This window comes from Anomaloglossus baeobatrachus, chromosome 2 (assembly GCF_048569485.1).
Source record: "Anomaloglossus baeobatrachus isolate aAnoBae1 chromosome 2, aAnoBae1.hap1, whole genome shotgun sequence".
Lineage (NCBI taxonomy): Eukaryota > Metazoa > Chordata > Amphibia > Anura > Aromobatidae > Anomaloglossus > Anomaloglossus baeobatrachus.
In genome coordinates this window covers 64,069,629-64,085,100 of record NC_134354.1, presented here as the reverse complement: position 1 = coordinate 64,085,100, position 15,472 = coordinate 64,069,629, and the positions used below count along the sequence as shown (strand labels likewise).

The 15,472-nt window shown below is 45.2% G+C and overlaps 1 protein-coding gene across 2 annotated transcripts in view; it reads left to right on the top strand.

Moving 5' to 3' along the window:
* Positions 1-15,472, top strand: part of USP25 (ubiquitin specific peptidase 25) — a 274,636-nt gene that overhangs the window by 33,932 nt on the left and 225,232 nt on the right. For both annotated transcript variants that reach the window (XM_075335070.1, XM_075335071.1), the window contains exons 3-4: positions 6,756-6,900; positions 12,522-12,645. In XM_075335070.1, the coding sequence (XP_075191185.1) occupies positions 6,756-6,900; positions 12,522-12,645 (269 nt within the window). The remainder of the gene's footprint in view (positions 1-6,755; positions 6,901-12,521; positions 12,646-15,472) is intronic.

The window sequence follows — 15,472 nt, the reverse complement described above, 5'->3', positions numbered from 1 at the left end:
ATCTCTGCGTTTTGCTGCGTTTTTCCAATGCATTGCATGAGGGGAAAACGCAGAAAAACGCAGGAAAAAATTGACATGTCCAATTTTTTTTTTTTATGCTCAAAAACGCAGCTTTAAAAAAAAGTTGTGTGCGGACAGCAAAAATGAAAACTCCTAGACTTTGCTGGGGAAGCAAAGTCCTGCAGTTTTTAGGCCAAAAACGCACCTGAAAAACGCGAAAAAAGGCCGCGAAAAACGCACTGTGTGAACTTACCCTAAAGGTCCCAGTGGTCAGGCCTCCATTTATCACCTATTCTGTGTCAGGCGGTCACATGTATTTAGTGTGGAGGTTACACGGAGTCTCCCTGGGATTATTTTTGGATGTGGAGTGACATGCCTCTTTCTTGTTTGCTCGGGATGTGAGCTGGCAGGGTGGTGCTTGGTATTGATCCGACGCTGTAGAGCTGCCCGAGATCCTCAATGGATGATATAATGGCGGTGACATTTGTGTGATGAGGCTGCGGAGCGGAGGGAGGAGGTCAGGGCCGGTCCTACAACTTGGCAGCAGTGCAGGGTATTAGGTATGTAGGGAACAATGCAGGGTGTGGAGGGGCCGGGTGATAAATGTGCGATCTGCGGCTCCCAGGAATGACGGTGAATGTTTTCTTCTGGATTCCAGGAGTATGTGAGCAGCTAAATGCTGTGTATTTGCTATTTAAAGGGACTTTGTCCTGTAGACAGACCACGGATTATAAAGAGCTTATCTGCATAACAATTAACACATTTGGGCAATGTTTTTTCTTTCCATGTCACAATCTGTGTTAAAAATTAGAAATCTTGCAATTTCCACACTGGCAACAGGGGCTTTGAGACTGAAGCTGGGTGCACACACCGCGTTTTTGAGTGCAGCTTTGTCACAAATCCGCATGCAAAGTGAATGAGAATCTTAGTGTCGTGCACACGTTAATAATATTAATCTTTATATAGCACCAACATATTCCGCAGCGCTTTACAATTCAGGAGGATCATATATAAGCAAGTAACAGTTATAGAAGTTTGCTTTTTTTTTTATTTTTTTTTTTAATTTTTCTCCCCTTACAGATTTGCATCAGAAAATAAATTGCAGCGTGTCAATTCTTTCAGCAATTGTCCACTCCAGAATGCATGGAAAAATCATGCAAAATGTTTATTTTTTTTTTATTTTCTGCAGCCAAATGCCCAGTGTGCACACAGCCTTAAGCTTTGTTCACATGTTGTTGTTGTTTTTTTGCTTCTTTTTTTTACTACAGGCAAAACCTCTCTTGGCAGAAAAGCTGCTGCTTAAAAAAAAAAACAAAAAAAAAAAAAACAAAACAGGTGTTGCAGCCTATTGTGTGTCATTTGTATACAGCAGATGTTTAAAGGGATCCTCTCACCAGATTTAGCAACTGTAAGTTGCGGCCACCACCACTGAGCTCTTATATACAGCATTCCAGAATACTGTATATAAGAGCCCAGGCCACTCTGTAAAAAGGAAAAAACACTTTTATAATACTCACCTAGGGGGCGGTCCGGTCCGATGGGTGTAGCTGCTCTCCGGTCCGACGCATCCTCTCTGCAGCGATCTCTGTCCTGCTTCTTCTGGGCCCGTGTGAATGCCACGTCCTGCATCATCCACACATGCCGGGGATTGCACTCCAGATCAGGCACACTTTGAAGTGCATTGCTCAGGTCAGATCAAAGTATTGTAATGCGCAGGCATGAGGAAAGGTTAAAGACCGGCCATGCATGTGCACTACAAGAGGCTGCTAAGCCTTTGGCTTTACCCTGAAAGAAACGAGCTAGGATGATGAAGCTTTACCTTTATTCCACATACTCTCCACTGATTTCAACACACTTCTTACATGGGTATTCCAAGTTCTGAAAGCCTAGCAAAAAGAAGGAATCCCATTGTGCCTCAAACCCGGCATCCGTAGCAGCCAGGAAATCAGAAATGGTGTGAAATTTGGTACCTTTTGAGGTGTTTCCTCAGATTTGGAATCAGATGGGAGCTAGATCTGGTGAGTAAGGTGGAGGTCACCCAGCTGGAAGTCCAGCTCTACCAGTTTTGATGTGGTCGCTTGTGCAGTATGAGCGGAGACGTTGTCTTGCAGGAACAAGATACCTTTGGACAGCTTGCCGCACCTTTTGGCCTTCAGAGCTGTCTTCGATTGGTCCAAAAGTTCAATGTAATACCTTGCATTGATGGAGGAACCCTTTTGAAGGTAGTCCACTAGCAGCACGCCGTACTTATCCCAGAACACAGACGCCATCACCTTAGTGGCTGATTTTTGCACCCTGAACTTCTTTGGATGAGGAGAACCACTGTGCCTCTACTCTTTTGACTGCTCCTTGTTTTCAGGGTCATACAAATAAATCCAGGTCTCATCCATAGTGACCAGTCAATCCAGGAAGTTCTTATCAATCCGGAAACGCTGAAAAATGGACCGGGAAGTTTTCACTCGCATGCTTCTCTGATCTCTTGTGAAACATTTGGGGACCCACTTTGCAGATCGCTTCCTCATGTCCGAATGTTCATGGATAATGAACACGTTCACGGGAACTCCCCATGATGTCTGCTATTGCTTTAGCTGAAATTCGTTGAGTCTCTAGTATGAGGTTGTGCACAGCATCGACGATCTCTGGAACAACAACCACTCTCGCTCGTCCAGGACGTTCCTCATCATTGGTGCTGAAGTGGCCAGTTTTAAATTTGGTGACCCAGTTCTTAACTGTGGAATATGAAGGGCATTGATCCACCAATGTCTGCGACATATCACCATGGATATCCTTTGCAGGCTTTCCTTGCAGAAACAAGAATTTTATCACTCCTCTGTTGCTTCGTTGACTTCTCCATTTTGTTTTCCCGCGTGCGTAGAACACTGCTGCTATAAGCAATAAACACAAAATTTTGAAAACATGTATTAGACAAGGCTTTCATGTGATGTAACATTCGTTACCATAGAAACAAAAAATGATCACAAACACTTATCATCAGCCCCTTGTACAATACTTTTGTCAAGGGAGAAATTTGGGTAAGACTGCTAATGGAGTCTTTGTTCAGGGCAAATCCAAAGGACGGGTCCAAATTAGCTATCTGTACAGATATAATAGATAACTCAGAAGCAATGGCCACAGACAACGTGTTCACTCTTTGAGCCAGTATAGGAATCTGGCTCGTATATTATAAAAACTTGTGATTATACCATACAACATTCGACTTTGACCTTGAAACAAGAACAGGGAGTGATGATCCCACACATTGCATCCCTAAATTCATCTGTGAGAAAACCATAGTTATAAAATTCTCTCATTATTCTGGTCTGATTATCTAGTTAGAACATTCGTTCTTTGTGTGAAATCACTGATAAAACTTTCACTAAGGACTTCACTGTTCATTATTTATACACCTGTTCACTCGTCCTTGGTTAACCCTTTTTTGAATATACAGTTTAGAATCATATTATGGCGTCTGTGCGATTGCCATATAGACACACCGATAATTATACAACTACATCTATATTTTGATTATTTACATACACAGATTATCTTATTATATTTGAACAAACGACCTATAGCCCAGGCTACCTTCACACTTTGATCTGCCCTGAGCAGGGAAGATCAGATTGCGCCTGATCAGGACCTCCATGCCGGCCTGTGTGGATGGCGTAGGAAACCTCATGCGCATGGGCCTTAGGAGGAGGACGACGATCGCCGCAGAGAGGAGGAGCCGGACCGTAGAGCAGCAACACCCATCGGACTGGAACGGCTCCCTAGAGCGGCCTGGGTTCAATATTCTAGAACACTGTATATAAGAGCCCACTGGTGGTGGCTGCAGCTTATATTGGCCAAATCTGGTGACAGGTTCCCTTTAATAAAATTAGTTATATTCAGCAAAAACGCACAGTTGTTTTTTTGCAGTGTTTTTGCACTTTCTCGTGGATTTTCATGGTGAAAAAAATGCTGAAAAAATTGACATGCTGCAGCTTTCCAAATCAGTCAGGAAAAAAAAGCAAATGTGTAAAAGAAATTTCTGAAATCTCATAGCTTTTGCAGGAACTGTAAAAAAAAACCAAAAAAACCAAACCGCTATTAATTTGGAAAAGAAAAAAAAAAAGGAGCAAAAACGCAAGGTGGGAACCTAGCCATAACTTTCTGTGGTAGCAGGAAATAATACCTGTACATAGCTGGAAAGGGTCAGGATCTGACCGATCTGTTGCATTGAATCATCTATTGATGTGCATAGGTCATTGTCTATAGAGGTTACCTGTCATTGTAGTCCAGCCTCTGATGATAACAAGACTGCTGAAAACTTTTTTTTTTGAAAAGTCAGGGAGTACATCATTACAGACACGGGTTATCAGCTGACCACTGGTTGTCATGACAACCAGTCATTGCATGATCGCATTACGGGATGTCTATGGGAGTGGAGAATGACGCGCTCCCTGCCGACACACGTTTAATCTCCCTCTCAGAGATTGACAGCGGGATTTAACTAGTCAGTAGGTACATGTTCAAGCCGAAATGTATAGGGAATCATGCCGGCTTGGCCTGCGAGCCCTCATTAAAGGGGAGGCACCCGACCTTGGTTGTTTCTCTATGTTCCTAGAAAACATATTTTGCCTCCTATAAAGTAATAGCGCCCCCAGTGTATCCATTTCACACTCGCAATACACTCGGCGCCCCTACAACACTGAAGATTCTTCGTGTGCCCACGCTCATTGTTTTTTTTTTTTTTTTTGCAGATTTTAATTAATATGCAAGGGAAAATCCCAGCAAAGTCTGAGAATCCTGCATAATTTGTTGCAGAAAAAAACTGCACCAAAAAATTGACGTCACTTTCTGCGTTTTTCCCAGCGATGTCTTTATCTCAATGTATCAAAAAACACGCATTTTTTTTTTCCTGCCAAGAGATGCATTTTTAGGTACAGAAAATCTGCAACATGGGAACCTACTTGAAGGGAACCTGTCAGGTGCAATATCCACCCAGAGCCTTGAGCAGATCTGGTGCATATTGCTAATCCCTGCCTAACCGTCCCTGTATACACTAGCATAGATAAAGAGATCTTTAGAAAAAGTGTTTCTAAAGATCTTTCATTTTATGCTAATGAGCGCAGGGACTAGTCCCAAGGGCGTTCTATTCCCCGACTAGCCGCCCTCTTAGCATGCTGGCACGCCCACAAGAGCGTGCTAACATGCTTTTCAATTTAGCATCACCAGCATTGCCGCGCATACCTGTGTTCACTGTAACTGCTTCTGAATGCCGGGCACTTCCGTTCATGCACAGTATGAAGCCAGGTGTATGAGTCCCGGCTTCAGAGAGGTCTACTGCGCATGACCGGAAGTGCTGGAACTTCTGATCAGCGGTCACAGGGAACACAGGTACACGCGGCACCGCTGGTGATGTTGCAATATATAGTATGTTAGTACACCCCTGTGGGGCCCTATGGGCGTGCTGCCATGCCAAGAGGGTGGACTAGTCCCTGCGCTCATTAGCATAAGATAAAAGATCTTTAGAAATATTTTTTTTAAGATCTCTATCTATGCTAGTGTATACAGGGATGGTTAGGCAGGGATTAGCAATATACACCCAGAACTGCTCGTGGTTCTAGGTGCATTTTGCACCTGACAGGTTCCCTTTAACATTTTAATAATGTCTCCTGGATCCCCACATATATAAATCCCCTTAACACAGCATGATGCCCCCCTCAGTTCCCATATACACAGAATGATACACAGCTCCCTATACATAGCATGATGAGCACCACACTCGCCCACTCCCACTGTGTGACGGCCCACAGTAGCCTCCGCCCACTGTGTGACAGCTCTCTGTAGCCTCTGCCCCCTACTATGTGACGGCCCACGGTAGCCTCCACCCCCCACTGTGCGACGGCCCACGGTAGCCTCCACCTCCCCACTGTGTGACGGCCCAGGGTAGCCTCCACCTCCCCACTGTGTGACAGCCCAGGGTAGCCTCCGCCTCCCCCACTGTGTGACGGCCCACGGTAGCCTCCGCCCCCCCCCCCCACTGTGACTGCCCACTGTAGCCTCCGCCCCCCCCCCCCCTCCCCCGCGGTGTGACTGCCCACTGTAGCCTCCATCCCCCCCCGCGGTGTGACTGCCCACTATAGCCTTCGCCCCCCCCCCCCCACTACTACTGCCCCCTGTTTTCTGTCCACACGAGCAAAATAAAATAATAAATCTTCTACTTGCCTACCCATGGATCCTGAGGAGTCCACCAGCAGACAGGACCAAGGCATTGATGTTGTTGCGGCGGGCACTCTGAGTCCCAGCTTGTCCGGCAGTCTCCCTGCTGTTCTGTACACGGCAGACCTGAGAGCGACCTGTGGTCTGTGGAGGGGAGCGCGGTAGTGCGGGGAGATCATGTCTCCCTGCTCCACTATACAGTGTAAATGTATAACCGTTACAAGAAGCATAGCTCTGAGTGGGCTCTACAACTTTAGGTGTAGGGAATTAGATCAAGTGGTCTTGAAGACCTCCAGTGATGACGTGCGGGACCATAGGACGTGTGAGCCTGAGCACGGTGGAGAACCATCTCATAGACTTTCTATTGGGCCCATACACCACCCGGTGTGCTTTAAGGAGTTGATAAATTATGCAGTATTAATACATATAGAAGAAAAAACCATGTAAAGGGAAGTGTGTGGTATCTATGCACATGTGGTTTTTGTGGCTTTGTGTATTTTTTTTCTTCCCCAATTTAATTTTATTAATTTGGTTCTTTTTTTATTTTCCAGGAGAGCAATGGGAATCTGGAGTTAGCTGTCGCATTTCTCACTGCAAATAATGCTAAGCTCCCTCAGCCAGAAGAAGCGAACTACTACCAGACCGCCATCCCCAACAATGACCGCTACATCAGCGTGGGCAGCCAGGCGGACACCAGTAAGTGGACCGAGGCTAGGTGGCGACCCTGGTCACGTGACACTTGTGCAACTTATCCGGCAAATTGTAGAGTTTGGACTGTGAAGGGCAAGTCATACACATCGTGTATTTAAGACTGACCGAAATTGGTGCAAACTATATTGTGAAAGTCTTTGCCGGCCCCTAATAGTCGTAGTTTTCAGATTCTGTGTTAGGAGTTGACTGAGATGCTCCAAATTTATAAGCTGTGCGCCTCTTAAAGGGCTTGTCCACTGCGAAGACAACGCCTTCTAATTTCCCTAGTTTCCCCCAGTTAAAATAAGACTGTACTCTCCTCCTTCTCTGGTGCCGTTCCTGTGCTCTCGGTAACCGAGGTTCGTGGCTCATGTGACATTGCGACCTCACTCGAGCCTCGCGTCCAATCACCGCCGGCTTTTCTCCCCTCCTTTGGACTAAATGAGTTAATCAACTGGAAGTAACGCCATGGCTATCATTCACTTAGTGTTGATTGCTCATTTGGTCTGAAGGGGGGAGAGAGAAGCCGGCGGTGATTGGGTGAGGGGCTTGTTGTCACAATAACCCCAACCGCGATGACCTACAATGCTTTAACAGTGCCAGAATGGGATGGGAGTACAGGGTCTTTTATTTTAACTGGGGGGAGGGAAACCAGTGGAATCAGAAGGGGTTGTCCTAGTAGTGGAGAGCTCCTTTTAATACATTTGGTCTATTGTCAACGTGCGTTATAGCAACCCATTGGCACCCTGCCATCGCATTGCTGTGTGGCCGATAGTTGCATGGATTAGTACGTGCCCCCCCTCCACCTTGATCCTCTCATTGTCTTCTGCAATACTACAGAAATATATAGCAAAAATCAGTCTCCTATAAAGCTTTTCCACAGGCTGGACATCAGAGTATCATAATGACAGGAGTGGTGGTCTTGAGCTCTTACCCCTGACTGCCATAGCAACCCATTGGCACACTGCCATCGCATTGCTGGGTGGCTTGTAGTCGCATGATGTAACGGTGCCTGCCCCCCACCTTGAACCTCTGATTGTCTTCTGCAATACTACAGTAGTACATAGCAAAAATCACAGTCTCCTATGAAGCTCTGCAACAGGCTGGACTTCAGAGTATAGTAATGACAGGAGTGAGGGTCTTCAGCTGACTCCTGCCATAGCAACTCATTAGCACCCTGCCATTGCATTGCTGTGTGGCCATAGTGGCATGTAACGGTGCCTGCCCCCCACCTTGAACCTCTCATTGTCTTCTGCAATACTACAGTAGTACATAGCAAAATCACAGTCTCCTATGAAGCTCTGCGACAGGCTGGGCTTCCGAGTATCGTAATAACAGGAGTGGTGGCCTTCAGCTCTTATCCCTGACTGCCAAAGCAACCCATTGGCACCTTGCCATCGCATTGCTGGGTGGCCGATAGTGTTATGTACTGGTGCGTACCCCCCACCATCCCCTTGTTTCTTTAAGAGGTAGGTAATGGCTGAATAACATAGCAGTGATCTGTTAGCAATAATGCAGGCTCAGCTCTTGAACCTGCAGCAAACAAGGTTCCCAACGCTGGATTTACTAATGCATATAATTTTGGGAAAGGGGGTTAATCTACTTTTAATCTCCTTAATAATCTACCAAACATACATGTGGAAATGGTGGGGGACAGGACACATCCCTGCAGCGTGATACCACCTTTGGTTAGTTTATAGATTATCAAACACAGTCGTTGTAGCTGTAGACAAGGATGGTGGGATATTATTTGTGAGGAGTTGTTGATTTCTCCTCCTATAAATCTCCTCTTGCAGTGGTGGCTCCGGCCTTGCTCTTCTTGTTGACCATTATTATGGACGGTCACTTTCTGGCTGCACAATCCCCGCAGCTGCTCGGAGATCGCTCCTTACTCGTGATGTATCCAGGATGTTTACTGCTCCGAGGCCTGGGAACCTCGTCTGTATGAGAGCGGGAGCATCCTGCTCATGTACACAAGTGTGCGTCGTATCATTGACCTCACCACTATCCGGAGCCGGTGCAGGCCGAGACCTGCCTCCACTTACATGAGGTCACATATCTGCACCATCAGGCCGCCTCGCTCTGTAATTATCCACCCTGGGACTGGTTCTGCCACGACGAGCTGCTACTTGTTCTGGGGATACATACATCATAATGGCGGCACATGTGTGTCCTGATTGTTAACGTTACTGCCTCCCACCCAACCACTAGTAATTGTGTCCTCCCGTTACGATAAGATTTATAGCTTGTATTGTCTTATTACTGACAGACCCTTTAATCTTAGTGCTCCGGCTCCTGGCGTTACTAAGAATTAAGTAACATTGTAAGACGGACGGTCCTGGATGACCATATAAAATGTGAGCAATAAATCCCAGGCAGTGGGCGCTCTCCTCCATGGCCATGTAGTGCATACGGGCAGAGATTGTACTTATGGGACCACCCTTTTTTTTTTTTTAAAGGGAATTTGTCACTTACAGTAATCGGAGACCCTGATACCTGTGATGTGTCAGTTACTGGGCTGCTTGCTGTAGATTTGATTTGTAAGTAGATTTGAGTAAAATCTGCAGCTTGTATTGAGCAGTGTGAGATTTCAGTTGCAACGGTGAGGAGGGACGCTGAGGAGCTGTCAATTGGCTTATGTTGTAAAGCGCTGCGGAATATGTTGGCGCTATAAAAATAAAACGTATTATTATTATTATGTGGGTGGAAATTGAGTTAAAAATCTCAAAATGCATAAACAGTCATTCTGACATGGATTGTCACAGTAAGTACAACAGCCTCATCTGGTTTGAGTTCTGGTTAACCATGTATGCATTTCCTTTTTGTTATCTGGTAATTAATGTATTCATTTATTCATTTATATAGCGCAATTAATTCCACAGCACTTTATATACATTAGCAACACTGTCCCCATTGGGGCTCACAATCTAGATTCCCTATCTGTATGTCTTTGGAGTACCCGGAGTAAACCCATGCAAACACGGGGAGAACATACAAACTCCTTGCAGATGTTGTCCTTGGTGGGATTTGAACCCAGGACCCCAGCGCTGCATAATTGATATGCTTTAAATAGGTCCTTGATCTCCTACCCACACCTTTCTAATCTAACCCCCATTACAGTGGTATTGGGATTTTTTCATATTATACTTTATTTATTTATTTTTTTTAAGTATAATACTGTTTCAATCCTCCAGCTTGAGTGTAGAAAATGTCTGTCCACAGTTGCTCTGATAAGTACAGCATGATAATAGTGGCCAGATAACATGTCAGGGGCTACAGTCATATGAAAAAGTTTGGGCACCCCGATTAATGTTAACCTTTTTTCTTCATAACAATTTGGGTTTTTGCAACCGCTATTTCTGTTTCATATATCTAATAACTGATGTACTGAGTAATATTTCTGAATTGAAATGAGGTTTATTGTACTAACAGAAAATGTGCAATCCGCATTTAAACAAAATTTGACCGGCACCTCAACATAAAAGTGACATTAATATTTTGTAGATTCTCGTTTTGCAAAAATAACAGCCTCTAGTCGCTTCCTGTAGCTTTTAATGAGTTCCTGGATCCTGGATGAAGGTATATTTGACCATTCCTGTTTACAAAACAATTCCAGTTCAGTTAAGTTTGATGGTCGCCGAGCATGGACAGCACGCTTCAAATCATCCCACAGATGTTCAATGATATTCAGGTCTGGGGACTGGGATGGCCATTCCAGAACATTGTAATTGTTCCTCTGCATGAATGCCTGAGTAGATTTGGAGCGGTGTTTTGGATCATTGTCTTGCTGAAATATCCGTCCCCTGCGTAATTTCAACTTCGTCACTGATTCTTGCACATTATTGTCAAGAATCTGCTGATACTGAGTTGAATCCATGCGACCCTCAACTTTAACAAGATTCCCGGTGCTGGCATTGGCCACACAGCCCCAAAGCATGATGGAACCTCCACCAAATTTTACTGTGGGTAGCAAGTGCTTTTCTTGGAATGCCGTGTTTTTTTGCCTCCATGCATAACGCCTTTTTGTATGACCAAACAACTCAATCTTTGTTTCATCAGTCCACAGGACCTTCTTCCAAAATGTAACTGGCTTGTCCAAATGTGCTTTTGCATACCTCAGGCGACTCTGTTTGTGGCGTGCTTGCAGAAACGGCTTCTTTCGCATCACTCTCCCATACAGCTTCTCCTTGTGCAACGTGCGCTGTATTGTTGACCGGTGCACAGTGACGCCATCTGCAGCAAGATGAAGCTGCAGGTCTTTGGAGGTGGTCTGTGGATTGTCCTTGACTGTTCTCACCATTCTTCTTCTCTGCCTTTCTGATATTTTTCTTGGCCTGCCACTTCTGGGCATAACAAGAACTGTACCTGTGTTCTTCCATTTCCTTACTATGTTCCTCACAGTGGAAACTGACAGGTTAAATCTCTGAGACAACTTTTTGTATCCTTCCCCTGAACTATGTTGAATAATCTTTGTTTTCAGATCATTTGAGAGTTGTTTTGAGGAGCCCATGATGCCACTCTTCATAGGAGATTCAAATAGGAGAACAACTTGCAAGTGGCCACCTTAAATACCTTTTCTCATGATTGGATACACCTGCCTATGAAGTTCAAAGCTCAATGAGGTTACAGAACCAATTTAGTGCTTTAGTAAGTCAGTAAAAAGTAGTTAGGAGTGTTCAAATCAAGAAATTGATAAGGGTGCCCATACTTTTGCACCGGTCAAATTTTGTTTAAATGCGGATTGCACATTTTCTGTTAGTACAATAAACCTCATTTCAATCCACAAATATTACTCAGTCCATCAGTTATTAGATATATGAAACTGAAATAGCTGTTTCAAAAACCCAAATTGTTATAAAGAAAAAAGGTTAACATTAATAGGGGTGCCCAGACGTTTTCATATGACTGTATATGGATCATCTAATATATAAAGCGGTGTGTGTGTGTGTGTGTGTGTGTGTGTGTGTGTGTGTGTGTGTGTGTGTGTCCGCAAAAGGAATCCGCACCGTCGCATTTACAATCACAAAATTTTGCACAGACGCCCCATGTGACTTAGGGAACGTCATAGACTTTTTCACTGGAAAATGTAACCCTGCGCTTTACAGTTACTCTCCAAAAAACATGCCTCCATTAAACTGAATGGAGGTGTGAGCTACATTCTATTAATGGAAACGGTCATTGGTTGCTATAGGAACAAAATAAACTGTTCGTATAAGAAGCTTATGTGTGAGGGAATATGATGTTGGTGGTGAAGACAGAGAGACAGCCCGGGCAAAGAGACAGCCTCAGAGGTAGAGCCATCCCCAGAGGTAGAGTGAGCCCGACAGCCCGTTACTATCCCAGGCAACGCCCGGGTACTACAGCTAGTTTTATCATGAAGACACAGATACAAGGTGTAGGCACAGGAGAGGCTGCAGCCATGCTGTGTACAGCAGCGTGCATGGCGCAGGCAGGGAGCAACACCAGCCAAGGAGGGGAGGAAATGACAGATTGGCAATAAATCAGAAGCTGCAAATGTAAAGTGTCACAGTAGATACGTGGTTGTCCGTCTATAACTTTGTATATAAAGGTGCAGAATATATGAAAAATGGTGTTCGTCTTCAACAAAACGCTTTCTTCATTTGTAGATGTGATTGACCTAACTGGTGACGATAAGGATGACCTGCAGAGAGCCATCGCACTGAGTCTGGAGGAGTCAAACCGGACGTTCAGAGAGACCGGAATTACGGATGAGGAGCAAGCCATCAGCAGGTATGCAAAACAGCTCCCTCTTGTGTCCCTGAATATACCATGGAACCTTGGTTTACGAAAGCAATCCGGTCTGGGAGTGTGCTTGTGAATCAAGTTACTCGTCTAGAAAAGCAAGATTTCCCATGGGAAATCATTGGAACGCAGACAATTCCTTCCACAACTTGTAGCATGTCCCATCCTGGTCCCCTATTGTGCCATTCCACACATGCACAAACATGCGCACACACACATGCACAGACACACGTGCGCACATTATGCTCATTTATCCTCCAATCCCTTGCCGGCCTGGTTCTTGCACTCCGCCGGTAACCATGGCGGCCGATGCAAGGGCTGTCGTCATTGGCATGAGCCGCTTGCCTCTGATTGGCCAGCGCACTGATGTCAGTGACTGATTGGTCAGCGCGCTTCCATAGAGAAGCTGCCACTGTGCTTCCCAATCACTCGCAATGGATACCGAATCCACATACCGGCGGACTACAAGAACCAGGTATGAGGTCGGCGATTGAATGGAGGATATGTGAGCATAATATTTTTGTGCGTACGGAACCGGAAGTGTGTGCGGTACTTTGCTCGTAGACCAAAGCTTGCTCGTAAACTGAGTTATAAATTTACAGCAAACTTTGCTCGTGCACACCAAGTTACTCGTAAAGTGAGGTTCCACTGTATAGCGACTTAATAGGCTGAGTGTCCGGATGCTATTTGTGTCCAAAGTGGCGGAACATGTTGTGTGTTAAAATTGAGGAAAATTGGGTCCTCAACACTTTGTACAATTTTACTACAATTTGAGAATGTGGTTGTCTACTAAAACTTTGGTGTAGAGAGCAGGTGGAGCAGTGATATCTGTATCTAGAGGAAGGAGCTGCATTATTATCCTGATTAACCCTGAGAATATGCAAATTGTCTCTTCAGGGAGGAAGTAGACAAACTCTAGCGCCACCTATTGGAGGTAGCAATCATAAAAGTCAAAAGGGACTCTTTAATGAGCCTTGTCATATGACTTAGGATTTATGCCAGATCAGAACCTCAATTTGCAGACACGGTGTTTCAGGATTGTTATCCCTCGTCAGTGCAAAGTATGAGATCTGATCTGGCTGTATGAGAAGCTATAGTGGGGTCCAACGGGAAAGTTATTCTTCTTGCAGAGACTGACACCATTCCAGCATGCCAGGGGTGAGGAGACTTTAAGCTGCAATACTCCTCTGGAGTATTATTGTGTAGCCAACTGGCATTGAAAGTGGCACGTTGCCATTATGCAGCAAGCTGCTTTTAGACTTGTTTTCGACGAATCGATGAAGAGCCTCCGTTCCTCTTGATTACGACTGAGAGCTTCTACTAAACTGTTGATGTTGCATTCCACAAAATTGCCCTCCATGGAGAAGTATTGGACAAGATATGTATAAAGGTTGTGGAACAAAGAAATCCGAACATCGGCCGCTAGGAGATTCCACTCCTGTAGATCACCAGTGGAATCTCCTGGTGGAAATCAACCTTATGTGGGCGTCACACGGTACGATCTATCCTGCGATTGCACGATCGATCGTACCCACCCCTGTGGTTTGTGCGTCATGGGCAATTAGTTGCCCGTGGCACACAGTCGTTAAACCGCCGTCACACGTACTTACCTGCTGAGCGACCTCTCTGTGGGAGGTGAACATCCACTTCCTGAAGGGGGAGGGACGTTCGGCGTCACAGCGATGTCACACAGCGGCCGGCCAATAGAAGCGGAGGGGCGGAGATGAGTGGGACGTAAACATCCCGCCCACCTCCTTCCTTCCGCATTGCCAGCGGGAGCCGCGGGACGCAGGTAAGCTGTGTTCATCGTTCCTGGGGTGTCACACGGAGTGATGTGTGCTGCCCCGGGTACAATAAACAACCGGCGCCATTAAAAAATAAACAATTTTTTAAAAATAAGCGACGAGTACACGACTCACAATTTGTGAGCGATTCTGCGTCGCTCATAGGTGTCGCATGAAACGACGTCGCAAGCGATGCCTGATGTGCGTCATGAAAACCGTGACCCCGACGATGCATCGCGCGATAGAGCGTTTTGTGTGACGCCCGCATAACTCTTGGGAAGATCTAAATCTTTAACAAGATCACAAGATAACAAGATCGTTCAGTTCACTTTGATTTACAAGCTGATGTTCAGTTGCTGACAAAGTCTGGGTTGTGAGAAGGAAGATGCTTCATGACACCAAGAGCCCTCTTCTTCCTCACTTGACTAGTCTGAAAATGTTTTGGAGCCGGCAGTTCTTCTGTATGTGGTACGGCGTGTATCGCAGATGGAAGATTTGGATACTGTAAAGTCCACTTCTTCCTTGAAACTCCTTTCCTAATGGAGGCACCGTGCCGAAATACCAATTGGGAGTGTATTTCGGTTGGCCCTCTCCAGATCATTAGGACTGCCAAAGGCCCAGATGGCATACAACCACAGGGTAAGATGTGATGACATCTAGAATAGTCTACGTGTGGAGCCCAACTCCTGTCCTGATCTCCTATTCTGCAGCCAAAATACAGGTTGTAGCCTTTCCTTACCATGTAGTCAAGTTTTACCTTTGTAGCGTGCCAAACCCTTTCCTCTTTGTTTAATGCAAGAAGGAGGCCTATCTGAAAAACCTATTGAAACATCTCAATATACTCAGAAACTAAGCGAAGAACCAGCAGCTGTGTGTGACTTGTACCAGTACCCGCTGTTCTCATTTTTTACTGTAAATTTCTGTTATTGCATTTTATCTCCAGCTTATGTGATATAAATTTATGCCAAATTAATATACACAAATTGTCACTTTTTCATGCCGGCAGTTTTGCAATCGTCACGCTTATACAC